The sequence below is a fragment of the Poecilia reticulata genome, linkage group LG18 (genome assembly GCF_000633615.1).
Source record: "Poecilia reticulata strain Guanapo linkage group LG18, Guppy_female_1.0+MT, whole genome shotgun sequence".
Classification (NCBI taxonomy): domain Eukaryota; kingdom Metazoa; phylum Chordata; class Actinopteri; order Cyprinodontiformes; family Poeciliidae; genus Poecilia; species Poecilia reticulata.
In genome coordinates this window covers 11,495,503-11,510,171 of record NC_024348.1, presented here as the reverse complement: position 1 = coordinate 11,510,171, position 14,669 = coordinate 11,495,503, and the positions used below count along the sequence as shown (strand labels likewise).

The 14,669-nt window shown below is 41.6% G+C and overlaps 1 protein-coding gene across 2 annotated transcripts in view; it reads left to right on the top strand.

Moving 5' to 3' along the window:
- dnah2 (dynein, axonemal, heavy chain 2) overlaps window positions 1-14,669 on the top strand; it is a 64,506-nt gene that overhangs the window by 46,816 nt on the left and 3,021 nt on the right. For both annotated transcript variants that reach the window (XM_008435561.1, XM_017310481.1), the window contains 16 exons: window positions 573-639; window positions 934-1,084; window positions 1,165-1,313; window positions 1,416-1,549; window positions 2,314-2,458; window positions 3,340-3,545; window positions 3,638-3,764; window positions 3,893-4,079; window positions 4,279-4,427; window positions 4,618-4,801; window positions 5,229-5,419; window positions 5,516-5,707; window positions 6,640-6,824; window positions 7,622-7,862; window positions 10,817-10,968; window positions 11,090-11,204. In XM_008435561.1, the coding sequence (XP_008433783.1) occupies window positions 573-639; window positions 934-1,084; window positions 1,165-1,313; window positions 1,416-1,549; window positions 2,314-2,458; window positions 3,340-3,545; window positions 3,638-3,764; window positions 3,893-4,079; window positions 4,279-4,427; window positions 4,618-4,801; window positions 5,229-5,419; window positions 5,516-5,707; window positions 6,640-6,824; window positions 7,622-7,862; window positions 10,817-10,968; window positions 11,090-11,204 (2,575 nt within the window). The remainder of the gene's footprint in view (window positions 1-572; window positions 640-933; window positions 1,085-1,164; window positions 1,314-1,415; window positions 1,550-2,313; window positions 2,459-3,339; window positions 3,546-3,637; window positions 3,765-3,892; window positions 4,080-4,278; window positions 4,428-4,617; window positions 4,802-5,228; window positions 5,420-5,515; window positions 5,708-6,639; window positions 6,825-7,621; window positions 7,863-10,816; window positions 10,969-11,089; window positions 11,205-14,669) is intronic.

Sequence of the window (14,669 nt, the reverse complement as noted above, 5' to 3'; positions counted from 1 at the left end):
GTCTCGTGAGAGCGACACTATTATCAGGATTATCACGTGATTTAATGAAGAGTTTGAGAAACCGGTGAAAGCTAGAAATTTACACCCGGGCTACACACTACTAATTGCTTTACAATTTTCTAAATTCCATGTAATTAACTCAAATTAACAGGTTAGAGTCAAAGCCAAAAAAACCAGTTCAGTTAGGATTGTACTTTGCAAGCTTTGCAGTCTTAATTTTTATTGTGAAAGTTTCTACATTACTTTCAGTATATTTTGCAAGCTATGGAACACCGAAAGTCAAAAAATTTATACATGTCTTACAAATTAAAGGTTTCCGATTAGAACATTTCATCAGACCATTAAAAACATATTTTAATACAGAAATGTGAACTGAATGAAAAGTACATTTAACAGGTTGATACTTTCTAAAGGTACCTTTAATCTGACAAACGACCCTCATAGGAACGTATATGTTAATTTACTGAATGTGACCATTTATTTAGCATAACATTTAGGTCGCTACCACAACTGTCACCATGACTTTATCATCTACTCTTCAGTACGACCTAAATAACGTCTCCTCTTTTAAGATGGTCACTGATAGTGGACCCTCAAGGCCAGGCTATGAAGTGGATCAAAAATATGGAAAAGGAAGCGGTAAGAGTGACTCTGTATTGCTTTCTGCTGTATTCTTACCTCTGTCATACCTGCTCCGTCAGTGGCATTCCTAACAACCCCACACCTTTGGACCTTTTCTCCCCTCTCTCTGCTCATTTCCTGTCTGATTCCTGCAAATAAAGGCTTCTAGTGCCACAAAACACCCAATTATTTATTTGAACTGATCTTTGACATTTTGTTTTAGATCACCAAAGTTTATTGCGACTCATATGTTGTGTTGCAACACAACATACGAGGAAAGAAGTTTATAAACTTTCTTTCCTTTTCGCCCAGGGTCTAAAACTAGTAGACCTCCAAACGCCAGACTACCTTCGGGTTCTGGAAACTGCCATCCAGTTTGGGAATCCCGTCTTGCTGCAGAACGTCCAGGAGGATCTGGATCCGTCCCTCAACCCTATTCTCAACAAGTCTCTGACTCGCATAGGTCTACACACACGCAGCGTCACATTTAGCTTATTTAAACGCCAGATTTGTGACTTTTTGGTGGGCTTTCTTTTCCCCCAGGTGGCAATCTGCTGATGAAGCTGGGTGACAAGGAGATCGAATACAACCCTGACTTCAGGTTCTACATCACCACCAAGCTGTCCAACCCTCACTACTCCCCAGAGATTTCTTCAAAGACCACCATAGTGAACTTTGCTGTCAAGGAGCAGGTGTGTGGAAGAATATGTTCGTCCGGCTCATCCGTGCACACTTTCAGACACCGTTTCAACATGTCCGCTTGTGTGGGTTTTTTGGGTTTTTTTGCTGCACAGGGTCTAGAGGCTCAGCTGCTGGGGATTGTGGTACGTAAAGAGCGTCCAGAACTGGAGCAGCAGAAGGATTCACTGGTGATCAGCATTGCTGCTGGCAAAAAAAGCCTGCAGGACCTGGAGGACGAGATCCTCAGGTTTGTACAGCCGACTCTTAGACGTTTGTACATCGGAACACAGAGCACTAAATCAGCCGTCTGTCCATCCATCCATTTATCTATCTTTTTGTCCATCCATCAATGTGCTGGATGGATGAAATTGCAAAAAAAATATTATAATAATAAATTAGGCCCATAAAAGGTTTTCCAAGACCTTGGTAAAGAAACTTGACAAGTGTTAAAATGAATTCATATAAAGTTTACTGCAGCAAAATCTCACTATGAAACAAAATGCAATCTTTAATTTAAAGAAATTAAAGATTCATCAGATCTTTCATTTGACCAATTTGGTCAATTTTTTTAGTATGGATAAATTTGACCTTAAAACAAATTATTGACCCCATTCCTAATTCCTCTGAGTTAAATTTATCTGAATCTTCTTTAATATGTGCTTTTTTTGTGTGTTGGTCAGTTTCTTTGGATTTTGAAAGTAATCTTTGACTTCCTAAATAAATTTGAATTGAAATACTGTCCATTGGTTTCTTGGAAATAACTAAGCATCGTAAACAAAAATCAGACGGCATTTAACCGTTAATATTTTCTCACTGGGTCACTATAAGGTGAGCCACGTAGAAGAAAAAATAAGAAAAGACAGATGTTGAAAGGCTATGTGTATATTTTTAAACTTTGCACATTTTTACTATCAGGTTCAATCATTTTGAAGGGGTGCTGTATTTATTTTTTTAAAATTGCAAATTGTTACTGCAGTTTTGATGTCCCTTGCGTTCGTTTGATCCCACCAGGCTGCTGAACGAAGCCAGCGGCTCTCTGTTGGACGACGTCCAGCTGGTAAACACCCTGCAGGTCTCCAAGGTGACGTCCAGCCAAGTCACAGAGCAGCTGGAGACCAGCGAGCAGACTGAGCTGAAGATCGACTCAGCCAGAGAGGTCAGGAGGGGAGGGGTCGCTGTAGATACTGGAGAGCCCAGGCAAAGACATCAGCATCAGACGCCTGCCTATTAAACACAGCAATTGATTTTATTCAGAGGGAATAAAAGTCAATAAGCTGATGTGCAACAACATTTTGGGTTTCTGTGAAAAGCAGGTAGAGGTTAAGACTCTCCTTGCTCACCAGTTGAAATCAGTACTCCAGTAACGTTAGTATTATTTTAGTTTTTTAGAAATTTTAGCAGATGAAAACAGGAAGATGATGAAATATATAGATCTATTGTACGTTAGTAAACGTTGCCTGTCAGCACCTTCAGAATACACATTAAAGCACATCATAAACAAATTCATACACATATCTGAACATGAACAAACCACCTGACTGCTGTTACCTCTGATGATCTACTCGGCAGCTTTGAGGCGTTGAAGTCAAGAGGTTTTGTTGCTGCAGCGAATCACACAATAATCCCAAGAAATTAACATTCTACACATGGCATACACTAAAGTAATGCTATACTGTTGCATTTTAGGCATACAAATCTTTATTTTCTTATTTGAAAAATTAATTGTAATTTTTTTTTATTTGCGTTTTCGTGTCTTTGTAATATTGCTTAAAAACGCTTGAGTAGTTAACCTGCAGGATATGTTGGTATTTTTATCCGGTTAAACTTCAGGATTATCAATAGATTAACTGATTACTACAATAATTGTTAGTTGCCTTGCACAGATGTGAATAATGAGTATCCTGCAAAGCTAGTTTAAATGTAAGCTATCTTACCCACTGGAACTACTGTGTGTCGTTCCAGTTTTATCACTGGATTGTGGATTTTTCTTGTTTTTATTGGCGACCGCAAGTAGCCGCAGTCTTTCTCTCCCAACAGGCCTACCGACCGTGTGCTCAGCGAGCCTCCATTCTCTTCTTCATCCTAAACGACATGGGCCTCATCGACCCCATGTACCAGTTTTCTCTGGACGCCTACATCAACCTGTTCATGCTCAGCATAGCGAAGAGCAAGCAGGCGTACAGCTTAAAGGTCGAGGAACGAATCAACAACCTCAACGACTACCACACATACGCCGTGTACCGGTGACGACGACTTGAGGCTTTTTAACCGCAAAGTCGATCAACTCTTGGCGGGCTTCTCGAGCTGACTCTGAGTTTGTCTCCTTCTCCTCCAGGTACACCTGTCGGGGTCTCTTTGAGGCTCACAAGCTCCTCTTGAGCTTCCAGATGTGCGTCAAAATCTTGGAGGTGGCCGGGAAGCTGAACATGGATGAGTACAACATCTTCCTCCGAGGCATCGTCGTAAGAAACACACAAACGTCGTGCTTCATAATAGGACAAAAAGAGCTCTGAACATTGTTATTCATGAACAGCCATCAATGTGTTGGGCATTTTGAGAGAAGACACTCTAACAAACGGCCCATTGACAGGTTATCGATAAGGACGATCGGATGGATAATCCATTTCCCACCTGGCTGCCAGACTCCAGCTGGGACGGCATCACAGAGCTGGACAAGCTGCCCAAGTTCCATGGCATCGTGGCCTACTTTGAACACTACCCACGAGACTGGAACCTCTGGTACACCCACCCTGAACCAGAGAACGCTCCGCTGCCAGGTCTGTGCTGATCGACTGGCCTGACTTTATTACAGTCCAGCAAACTTAAGTTTGAATTTGTCAGTGTTCAAAAAAACTGGTCCACTTTTTCCTCAGAGCCTTGTGAAACGTGAAGAATTGTACGGTAGAAGTCCGTACATTTCCTTCAAGAGAGTCGCTTTCGTTCTTGACTCCTTGCCCTCTCGTTTGGTCTTCAAAGGTGATTTGGATCACAACTACAACGAGCTCAAGAAGATGGTGATAGTGCGTTTCCTGCGCCAAGACCGCGTGTCTTTCTGCATCACCTCCTTCATCATCAAAAACCTGGGCCCGCGCTTCGTGGAGCCGCCTGTCCTCGACATGAAGGCCGTAAGTTTCAACTGCAGTTCCCGTTCGATCCTGGAGCTTTGGCGTTTTGTGAATGATAGGTTTTAAATGTTTAAAGCTTGGATGATGTTGGTGTTGTTTTTTTTGTGTGTGTTTTAATCATATTCAACTGATTTAAATGTCCTGCCGGTTGTCTCCACCTTCCTTCCTCGCTCCCTTCGTCTTGTGACAGGTGGTGGAGGAGTCCACCTGCTGCAGTCCTCTGATCTTTGTGCTGTCTCCGGGAGTGGACCCCACAGGATCGCTGCTGCAACTGGCTAAGGCCTCGGGGATGAGCCATCAATTCAGCGCTCTGTCTCTGGGCCAGGGGCAGGCGCCCATCGCCAGGAAGCTCATAGAGGAAGGGGTGAAGAACGGTACGGCGCCAGCTGCTGTCGTTTTAGCCGAGTCACCCATACATGAGGATGTGCGATATGGCGTAAAAGCCTTATCACCGTATCTGTTGTGATGGTGGCATTAACAAAATATATCACGAATGTTTTCGTACAAAAGTTACAATAGCAATTAAAAAAATCACATAGTAATTGAGTGGAATATATATATATATTTGTATGTGTGAACTTTTATTTCATACTTATGTCATACAAATATGAGCAAGGGATTAATATTGATCAGTTGTCCTCCAAATTTCCAAAGTTCTTTTTTGGACTTTGGCTGCTTTTTGTTCAGTAAATTTCACAGAAACAACTGGAATTTAGTTATTAAAAAAAAAAAAACAGAGTCTTTAGAAACATATACACATCAGAAATCGAAGCTTAAGGAAACTGCGTTGTCACTTCCCAGGTCACTGGATCTTCCTTGCCAACTGCCACTTGTCTCTTTCCTGGATGCCGGAGTTGGACAAGCTGATAAAGGAGCTGCCGGTTCAGAACCCGCAGCCCAACTTCAGGCTGTGGCTCAGCTCTTCACCGCACCCAGATTTTCCCATCACGATTCTGCAGGCCGGTATCAAGATGACCACCGAGCCGCCAAAGGTGCACAAGCGTGCAAATGTCACTGCAGACATGAAAACCTTCGTGTTGTTGCTTTAGGGATGTTTTTAATAAACCTCGCCTGCTTCGTGTCCGCAGGGCGTGAAAGCCAACATGAAGCGTCTGTACCAGCTGGTGACTGAAGCTCAGTTCAACCGCTGCACCAAGCCCAGGCTCTACAAGAAGCTGCTCTACGCCCTCTGCTTTTTCCACAGCATCCTGTTGGAAAGGAAGAAGTTCCGGCAAATGGGCTGGAACATCATCTACGGCTTCAATGATTCCGACTTTGAGGTGCGAGAGACGGTATCTGTTGGCTAATATTCGACTTTGTACATCAAATGTTTGAAAGGAGTTTATGTGATATTTATCCTGGTAGCTGAGAGGTCACTTTCTGTTTGTGAAGGAAGTTTATTCACTTCTGGATGGGCATTTATCATATCATTTGTCATTTATTGTGATAAACCTCCTCAATTTTTCGCAACATCATAATAAAATTCTATGTCTATATTGCCCACTCCCAGCATTCCTTTAATTTGAGGATTGGAAACTTTCTTTTCTGCAAAGATGCAAATCCATCACTTCATTTCAGATTGAACTTTGACTAGGCCATCGCAACACTTTGACTCCTTTTCATTTTTCAGACATTCTGTTGAAACCGTTCTGCTGTGCTTTTTTTGGGGGGGGGGGGATTATTGTCCAGACCATCTCAGTGGTGTGAATATTATCAGTAAATACCAGAATATTTGCTGATGATATTCTGAGTTATCCAATCATGGTGACATGCATTATGTTCAGTTGCCTCTAATTTGGGTTTATCTGTCCAAAGAACATTTTTTCCTCCATTCTTGTGAGTCATTCAGATGCTATCGGCCATGCCGTCATCACACTGCTATACTTTTTATGAGGGTAATCTGTTGAGACATCGTCTCATGGGACGGTTGGCAGGTGTTTAAGAATATTTTTCTCTTGTGGATAATCTTTCTATGGTTAATCATAGACCTCCAGTTGTCTGTAAATGGACCTATAGCTCTTCTCACATTGTCTTTCTGCCTTGGCATTGTGCTGCCAACTCACCCATATGCTTAATTTTACAAAACAATAGGTTCCAATTGTGACCCTAAATATTCAGTTTCTCAACCATCAACATCTTTTTGTTTAGAATACAGAAGCAAAACACTTTATGGCTCAAGTACTTACTTACTTATCTGCGACGCCTTTGTTAGGTGAGCGAGAATCTGCTCTGTTTGTACCTGGATAAATATGAGGAGATTCCTTGGGACGCGCTCAAGTACCTCATTGCTGGTGTCAACTACGGCGGCCATGTCACAGACGAGTGGGACCGCCGACTCCTGACCACATACATCAACGACTACTTCTGCGATGGAGCTATAAATCAGACCTTCTACAAGTGAGACTCTTGTTTTTAACTCGTCTTCTTCTTCTCTCTAAGGCTCATAGCTCAGCGTTTAGGTCTGGGCGTAAAACAAAAGTCACATTTATTCAATATGTCTGAAAAGACATTTTCCTCATTATAGAGATAATCTGTGGTCTGCTGAGGCTTCTTGCTGTTCACAGAGCGCCAGCACCACCAAGAGGACAGGTTGAATATTACAGCAAAAAAAAAAAAATCACTTTTACACTTTCCTCAGGTTGTTTGCTGTATAAATCTTTTTAATTGCTGTCACTCAGTGAAGTCAAAGAAGTGGAATAAGATAAAATCGGTTGACAGATTCAATCCTTCCAAAGAGCAGTAATTGGTCGGCTGGATATTAAAGTGTTCTTACGTTGGAGTTACGCAAAGTATTTGTCATTTTTGTTCATAAAAGATAGAACTGCATCTTTTCTGAGAATTTTACTCAAATGTCATCTGTGCTGCACTCAAATCAGTTTTTAGTGAAGTTATTAAAATTGGCTTCTTTATTATTATTATATTTTATTGGCCCTCTCGAATTGTGAATTGAGTCCATTAGAACATATTTTCGGATTAGATAAAATCTTCAAATATTTTGAAATGTTCTCTAAAATTTGTTTCTTGAAAAATCACACTATTTTCCATCCAAGAAAAAAAAAAACAACCAAAATGATCATGGGCCTTTAAGGCACCACCTGTATGTACATTTCTGACAGATATGCATGCAGTTCATTAATTGTAGGAGCTGCACGTTTGCTAATCTATAACACATTTTCTGCCCAACTCCTCGTTAGGCTATCAATCTTACCCACCTACTATATTCCCCGCGAGGGTCCGCTGTCGTCGTTCCAGGATCACATCAACACGCTGCCGGCCACGGAGCACCCCGAGGTGTTCGGTGAGCACCCCAACGCCGACATCGCCAGCCAGATCGCCGAGACCCGTACGCTGTTCGAGACGCTGCTCTCATTGCAGCCTCAGCACACAGGGGTGGCGGCGACGGGGGCCGGGGCCAGACCCAGTCGAGAGGACACGGTACGTCAGCGAGGATGAGAAGGTGCTGGGATCTGAAAATGTATTTAAAAAAACCCACCAGAACTCTTGACGTCCTTCTGGTGAAGCGCTGCCCAGTCTGTGTCAGCCTGTTTCAATGGTTTTAGACTTTTATTTTGAAGTAAGGCAGGAAAGAGACTGGTGAGGTGAACCTCTGTGTTGTTTTATCAGCAGCTTCCTAGATGAGCTTTCAAAGTACTGTAGGAGTCATTCTGGTAATCCTGGGAATGTTCTTCCCATTTATGGATAACGGTTTTCAGTGATTAAAATTAGGTTAAAGCCGCAGTATGTTATTTTACAATTTTTTATTATATATATTTTTTTACATAATTGTTAAAACTCTCACTATGTCGTGACAGTAAAACATGAAACAGATAATCTGTGGAAAAAATCAAGCTTACCTCTCTGTGGTCCTACAGCCATCTGCAGAGTTTTCATTTAGCTACTTACCGTAAGCCTTTTCTATGCAGTATTAGAAATGAGTTAAAAGAAGCACACACACAAACAAATCAATTCATTTTTCAAATAAAAAACAATATTTTGTCTAAAATGCAACAACATAGCATCCCTTTAGTGTACGCTTGAGCATTTGTAATGACGGATGTCAATCTTTTTATGCTTGACTTGACATCAGTAGAGTGCAGGGATAATCTGGTGAATATTTTTTTGGTTTTACCTATTAATAATTGGATTAGCAAAAGATGCTTAGTAAAGACAACTTTTTACAAAATCTAAACCAGGTGAAGCTGAAACTATCCCGTTTGAGAAGTTCTGGGCGGAAAATAACAAATGTCTTTTTATTCTAATTGTAAAATGTATTTATTTTTTTGTACAGTTTTGGCGTAATTACTGCTCTGATTGATCGTTTCATCCGGGCCATTTACCATTAACAACATAACCTGTTAGTTTTCTGACTTCCTAGTTGGGGGGAGTTATATCAGACCCTGATTTCTGAGGTAGATGAAATGTTGCATTAAAGTTAAAAATAAGTTAACCCCTCATCATGTGCAGTCATTACTTGGATTGTTGTGTCATTTGTGGAAGGCCTGGCATTGTCAAAACAGACTGTCAGAACCTAAAGCTCATCTCTTTTATGCTCACATGAAGGTTTAAACGCTGGCAAGGGATTCAAAACTTTTACATAAAACCCTGTCGGAAGATTTGTTTTTCGGAACAGCACCACTGGAAAACAGTCAGAGCTCTGGTGTGGTTTTTTATACTAACATGCTCACATTGCAGTACATGTGTGGCATGTTTTGGAAAAAACAAGCAAACACGTTATACTTTGGTGCTCCATCACCTCAGCTGCCGGCTTCACTCGGGTTTTTGTCTACTGGTCCTGTAGCGGTTTTGTGGCAAAACCATTCAGCATTTTAACGTGAACCAGAGATTGATTTCTCATCTTCTCTTTTACAAAGTGTTTTCCATCTGTCTGGAGGTTGATGTGGTTAGACATTTGCTTCCAGCTTATCCGAAGGCTGCAGACGCAGAGTGTACCATAACTGAATGAGAATTAAACTAAAGGATGTTAATAGTTAGGTTTTGTTTATTAGATTGGCCTTGGCAAGTGTGTCTTCTGGCAGCTGTTTTCTGCTTCTGGTTTCAAAGAGTGGCTACATGAAGCCAGACGTTAGACCTGTAGTCTGGTGAGCAGTTGTCAGTGTAATAAGATGCAGATCAGGGAATCTTTAAGAGATGTAAGCTGTGGCACTAGGGATGCTTTTTAGGCTCTGAAGTCAGACTTATAGTTTTGTTTAGTTAACTTTTTTCCTGCTGCTTAAAAAGTCTATCAAATGTTTTCTTTATGATATTTTCACTCTCCTTCCTTTTCAGCTGTGTATACAGTTCCGTCTTACAAATTTTGTTTGTGCCGCTTTCCACTTGAATATTTTAGATTATTGGCTAAATTTAACATCAGTTAAGGATAATCAGAGTAAAGACAAAAAACTGTTTTCAGATAATGATTTAGTTTATTCTTTAATCAATCCAAATAAACTGGGTCCAATGTGAAAAGGTAACACTGCCTTTTGCTACAACATAAAATAACTGATTAAAAAGATGTTTTGTTAAATTTCACTAGCATAATCAAGACCTGATTTCTTTTTTTTTATTCCAAATAATTCAGAAATATTTTTACACGCAGTATTGTAAACTTTAATAATGGGATCAATAAAAAAAAAAAAACTCATACTTGCACTCATACTACTCATATTTTCTATAACAGTATTTAAAGAGCATTTACACAGTGGAGCATCAAAGCTGCAGAATGTAACTTTTATAAAAGTATGTTCTTTACATATTTGTTAAAACTGCCTCTGTGTCAGAAAACTTGCGAAAAAAATCGCACTCCTCTGTCTGTCTCCCTGTGGTCCTACTGCCATTTGCAGAAACGCACCACTCTGTCAGAAACAACCAATCACAGCCAGGAGGACGGTCTCAGCACTGTCAGTCAAGCTCATGTATGTGCTGCAACTGTGTTTGTCACAGAAAAACACCTTAGTGTTACAGGTAAACTGTTTACCCACCATCATCGGTGGCCATGCTAACTACACAGAGCATTCATCATTCTAGCTGTAGCGTTCAGAGAGCAAGCATGTGCACAAGCATCTTTCCCAAAAACGCACAAATATCGATTACAGATTGGCAAATAAAAAAAAGTAAGAACATCAAATGTGGTGGTGTGATGTTTTGGGGTTGCTTTGCTCCTTCAGGACCGGGATGAATTTCTATAAATGATGGAATAAGAAATTAAACATTAAAATAAAAACTAATGATGTGAGTAGTGTTTTTTTTTTTGTTTTTTTTTTTTTTATCACAACTTTGTTTTCTGACGTTTTCCGGTCCCTGACGCTGTCTGTATGTGGCCTTTTGAATTTGAAACACGTCAGTGTAGAAACACCTCGGTGTAATTGAGCCAGTCTTGTGTTCATGTGTAGGTTCTGGAGCTGCTGGGAGAGGTCCGTACTAAGATCCCAACTCTGATCGACTGCGAGGGGACCAAGAACATCCTCCAGGACAACCCCTCGCCCCTTAATGTGGTCTTACTACAAGAGATCCAGAGATACAACTCTCTGCTGGAAGCCATCATGTAAGAACTATCAGTTTTTCTGTTAGACGAGACGGGGTACGCAGCACCCGCCTAGCTTATTTGAAGCCAAAGGTGAAATATCTTAATCTTTTCTTGCATTTATTCTCACACTTTATTGTAGTTTCTCCCTGGTGGAGCTGCAGAAGGGAATAAAAGGCTTCGTGGTGATGTCACCAAGCATGGAGGAGACCTTCAACTGTATTTATGACGCCCGCGTACCCCCGGTGTGGGAGAAGGTGCAGACACACAGAAATTACAGTCATGCAGGAAATTTTAAGAGGACATTTAAGGGTCTTTACTCAACACTTCAGGTATCGTTTACACATTCAGTATCACTTCACTTGAGCGGCATCTGTTCTCGCATCACAAGTTCGGCTGCAGGTGAGGAAAATGTGTTAAGATTTATTGGGAACTATGTAAAAAAAAAAAAAAAAAAAACTGCTAATTTTTTATTCAGCCGCCATAGGCTTTTATGCAATATTAGAAATGCAGTAAAATATGCAAAACAAACAATTCAAGTCTTGTTTTTAAAATAAAAAAAGCACAATTTTATTGCGGGGCTGCACAGTGGCACAGTTGGTAGAGCTGTTGCCTTGCAGCAAGAAGGTTCTGGGTTCGATTCCCGGTCTTTCTGCATGGAGTTTGCATGTTCTCCCTGTGCATGTGTGGGTTTTCTCCAGGTACTCCGGTTTCCTCCCACAGTCCAAAAACATGACTGTCAGGTTAATTGGCCTCTCCAAATTGTTCCTAGGTGCGAGTGTGTGTGTGCATGGTTGTGTGTCCTGTGTGTCTCTGTGTTGCCCAGTGACAGACTGGCGACCTGTCCAGGGTGTACCCTGCCTGTCGCCCGGAACGTTAGCTAGAGATGGGCACCAGCAACCCTCCTGACCCCACTGAGGGACAAGGGTGTAAGAAAATGGATGGATGGATGGACATTTTATTGCATAAAATGTTTTAAGACGTTTAAGCTTGAGTCTTTATGATTAATCAATTACTAAATTAGTTGCTGATTATTTCAGTAATTGATTCATCACGATTAATCCAATTTATTGTTTCAGCCCTAATAGCAGCGATAAAGCATTTTTTGGCAGCAACCAGTACAGTTTTATTTATTTATTTATTTCTGAATGTCTTTGCTAATGGTGAAAAACTCTTAGATCAGAAATGTGATGTGTGTACCACATTTACAAGCCAGTAACACAAATCAGATCATGTGTGTTTCACATGTCTTCATGACCTGCTGGGCGCAGCTGACAAAAAAAAAAAAGAAAATCAAGAATCCAGAACCTAAAGTTGAGGTTTATTGCAGACTTGGATGCCAGTGACTAATTTGGGACTTGATCAGAATGACTAGGCTGAAAAGATCCTTCTGCACAATAATCTAATGGAGTAGCACTGATCTTGTTGTTCCCACTCAGCCATTAAAACAGCTGCAGAAAGCGGTGTGCTGCTATTAACGGCATATTCATCCATCTATCCTTCACCCTGTCTGACTCACGCAGAAAAATGCTTTTCATTCTGCTCTCCTCATCGACATAAACACACACGGTGATGGAGCGCTGGCAGCCTTCCAGCTGTGAATGATCTGTTCTGGCCACTGGACCACTCGGCACAGTGGTGGGGGGCGGGGCAGACGGGATGGAACCCCGGGTGCTGTCGGTTTGGGTCAAGGGGCTTCAACTGATTCTGGGTCAGAGGAGTTCATGTTTATATCCAACGTTTTCGTCTTTCTAAGAGCCGCTCATGAAAGCGTCGTTTGGGTTTGTGAGTGGGCCCTCGTGGGGCGGAGCTCACCTTGGCCCTCGGGCCGAACAAAGCCACTGTCTGTGGACTAATCGGGGGGCAATAAGCAAAGTAAACCTTCCAAGGTCTGCTCCACTTTCCCAATAAGACCCTGAGCTCATTGTGCTCCAGCCAGCAGCTTATTATGGCTATGTGTGTGTGTATGTGTGTGTGTGTGTGTGTGTGCGTGTGTGTGCGTGTGTGTGTGTGGGTGCGTGTGCGTGTGTGTGCGTTTGCGTGTGTGTGTGTGTTTCCTTTTATAGTCGTATTGGATAGCCATTAAGGCTGCTGCTTCCAGCTGAGCGTCTCTATTCAACGGACTGCTTGTAAACTACACAACTCCATGTCTTTGTTTCTAATCCTGGCTTTAGTCCATGTCTCTGTTTTTTTTTTGTTTTTTGTTTTTTAATATCCATTACATGTTTCTCTTTTTCTTTTACCTGATGTTCACTCTTTCATTTAATCTGCTCCAGTTCTGACTTCAGGTCTCGATGCAGCAACGGCAACCCCATCCTGCTTATTTATCATCCCTCCATCTCTTCATCTCTTTCCTCCTCTGGCCGTCCTTGGCATGGCAGCCTGTCATTAGCTCTGAGCTCAGACTCATGGCTTTAATTTTGGCCTATCTATCTATCTATCTCTCTCTCTCTCTCTCTCTCTCTCTCGCTCTCATTCTCTGGCCATGTAGAGTTCTCCTCAAACCCCTCAATGTTGATCTACGTAGTTTTTTGAGTGTGAGCTTTGTGGGCAGAGGTGGAAAATAATCCTGTTTGAAATCAAAATTGTAGCTAAGTCTTTGTCAGGAGACACGTGTAAAGTGGGTGGCGATACGTGGAGGTTGTGTGTAAGTAAAGGATGAAGGAAATGGTGAGTCGTATGTGAGGCTGGACACGGAGGAAGCCAAAAATAGGATTTCCATCAATTGGCTGGAAAGGATGTGCAGCAGGTTAGAGTGATTAAGGACAGAGGTGGAAACTAAAGGTCAAAGTGTTGGACAGAAGAAAGAAGGACTTTGAGAAGTTCATGAATGAGTGATGGAGCAAGATGTGGAAAAGTTAGTTACTCAGTGGGAATTAGGTTTGGACCTGAATATCTATAAAGCACCCAGTCGCAGCTCTGACTGTGTTTGAGGTTGCTGTTCTGCCAGAAGGTGAACCTCCATCCCAGCCTTTAGAGTTATTGTGCAGCCATCACCATGTAGCTGTCTGTATTACAGTGCATGTAAAGAAGCCTCTGACTAAAGACACTATTTTTCTAAGACAGTCTCGTGAAATATTTAGGACGGAGCTAAATAAAGGGTTTTCCTTATTAATCTAGCTCCATCCATCTCCCCGTTACCCCTGACCAGCTTCCCTGACCTTTCTGGAGGAAAACCTTCCCGCATCATAATGCTGCCATCACCATATTTCAACATGGGAATGCTGAGTCTTGTTTATTTTTGGCATCAGCAAATGACCACGTTTTTTCTCATTAATGCATGAGATTAATCTCAAAATTTCAGAGTTTTTGGGCTTTTTAAAAAATTATTACTATTATTCTTTTATTTCTGGTAGTCCTAATACTCTGATGTAGAAAGTTAGTGTCTAAATAAAGAAATGAAAAACTGAATAGGAAATAAGTAGAAGCAGCCAATGTTCTGAGAAACCCTTTAAAATATTCCTATTAAACCTGAAGTACCACTTCAAAAAGGTTACAAGGAATTCTTGCTGTTTGCAAGTGGAAAAGAAACCCATTGCACTGTTTACTCTGTCATCAGTTGAATATTCTCTCGTTTCTGCCCTAATAAGCCGTCCAGTGCAGCCACACTGCTGTTGAACTCATTGTGAGGGGCTGCCAGCAGCGGGACCGCAGCGTTGACCCCACATCTCTCTCTCTCTCTCTCTCTCTCTCTCTCTCTCTCTCTCTCTCTCTCTCTCTCT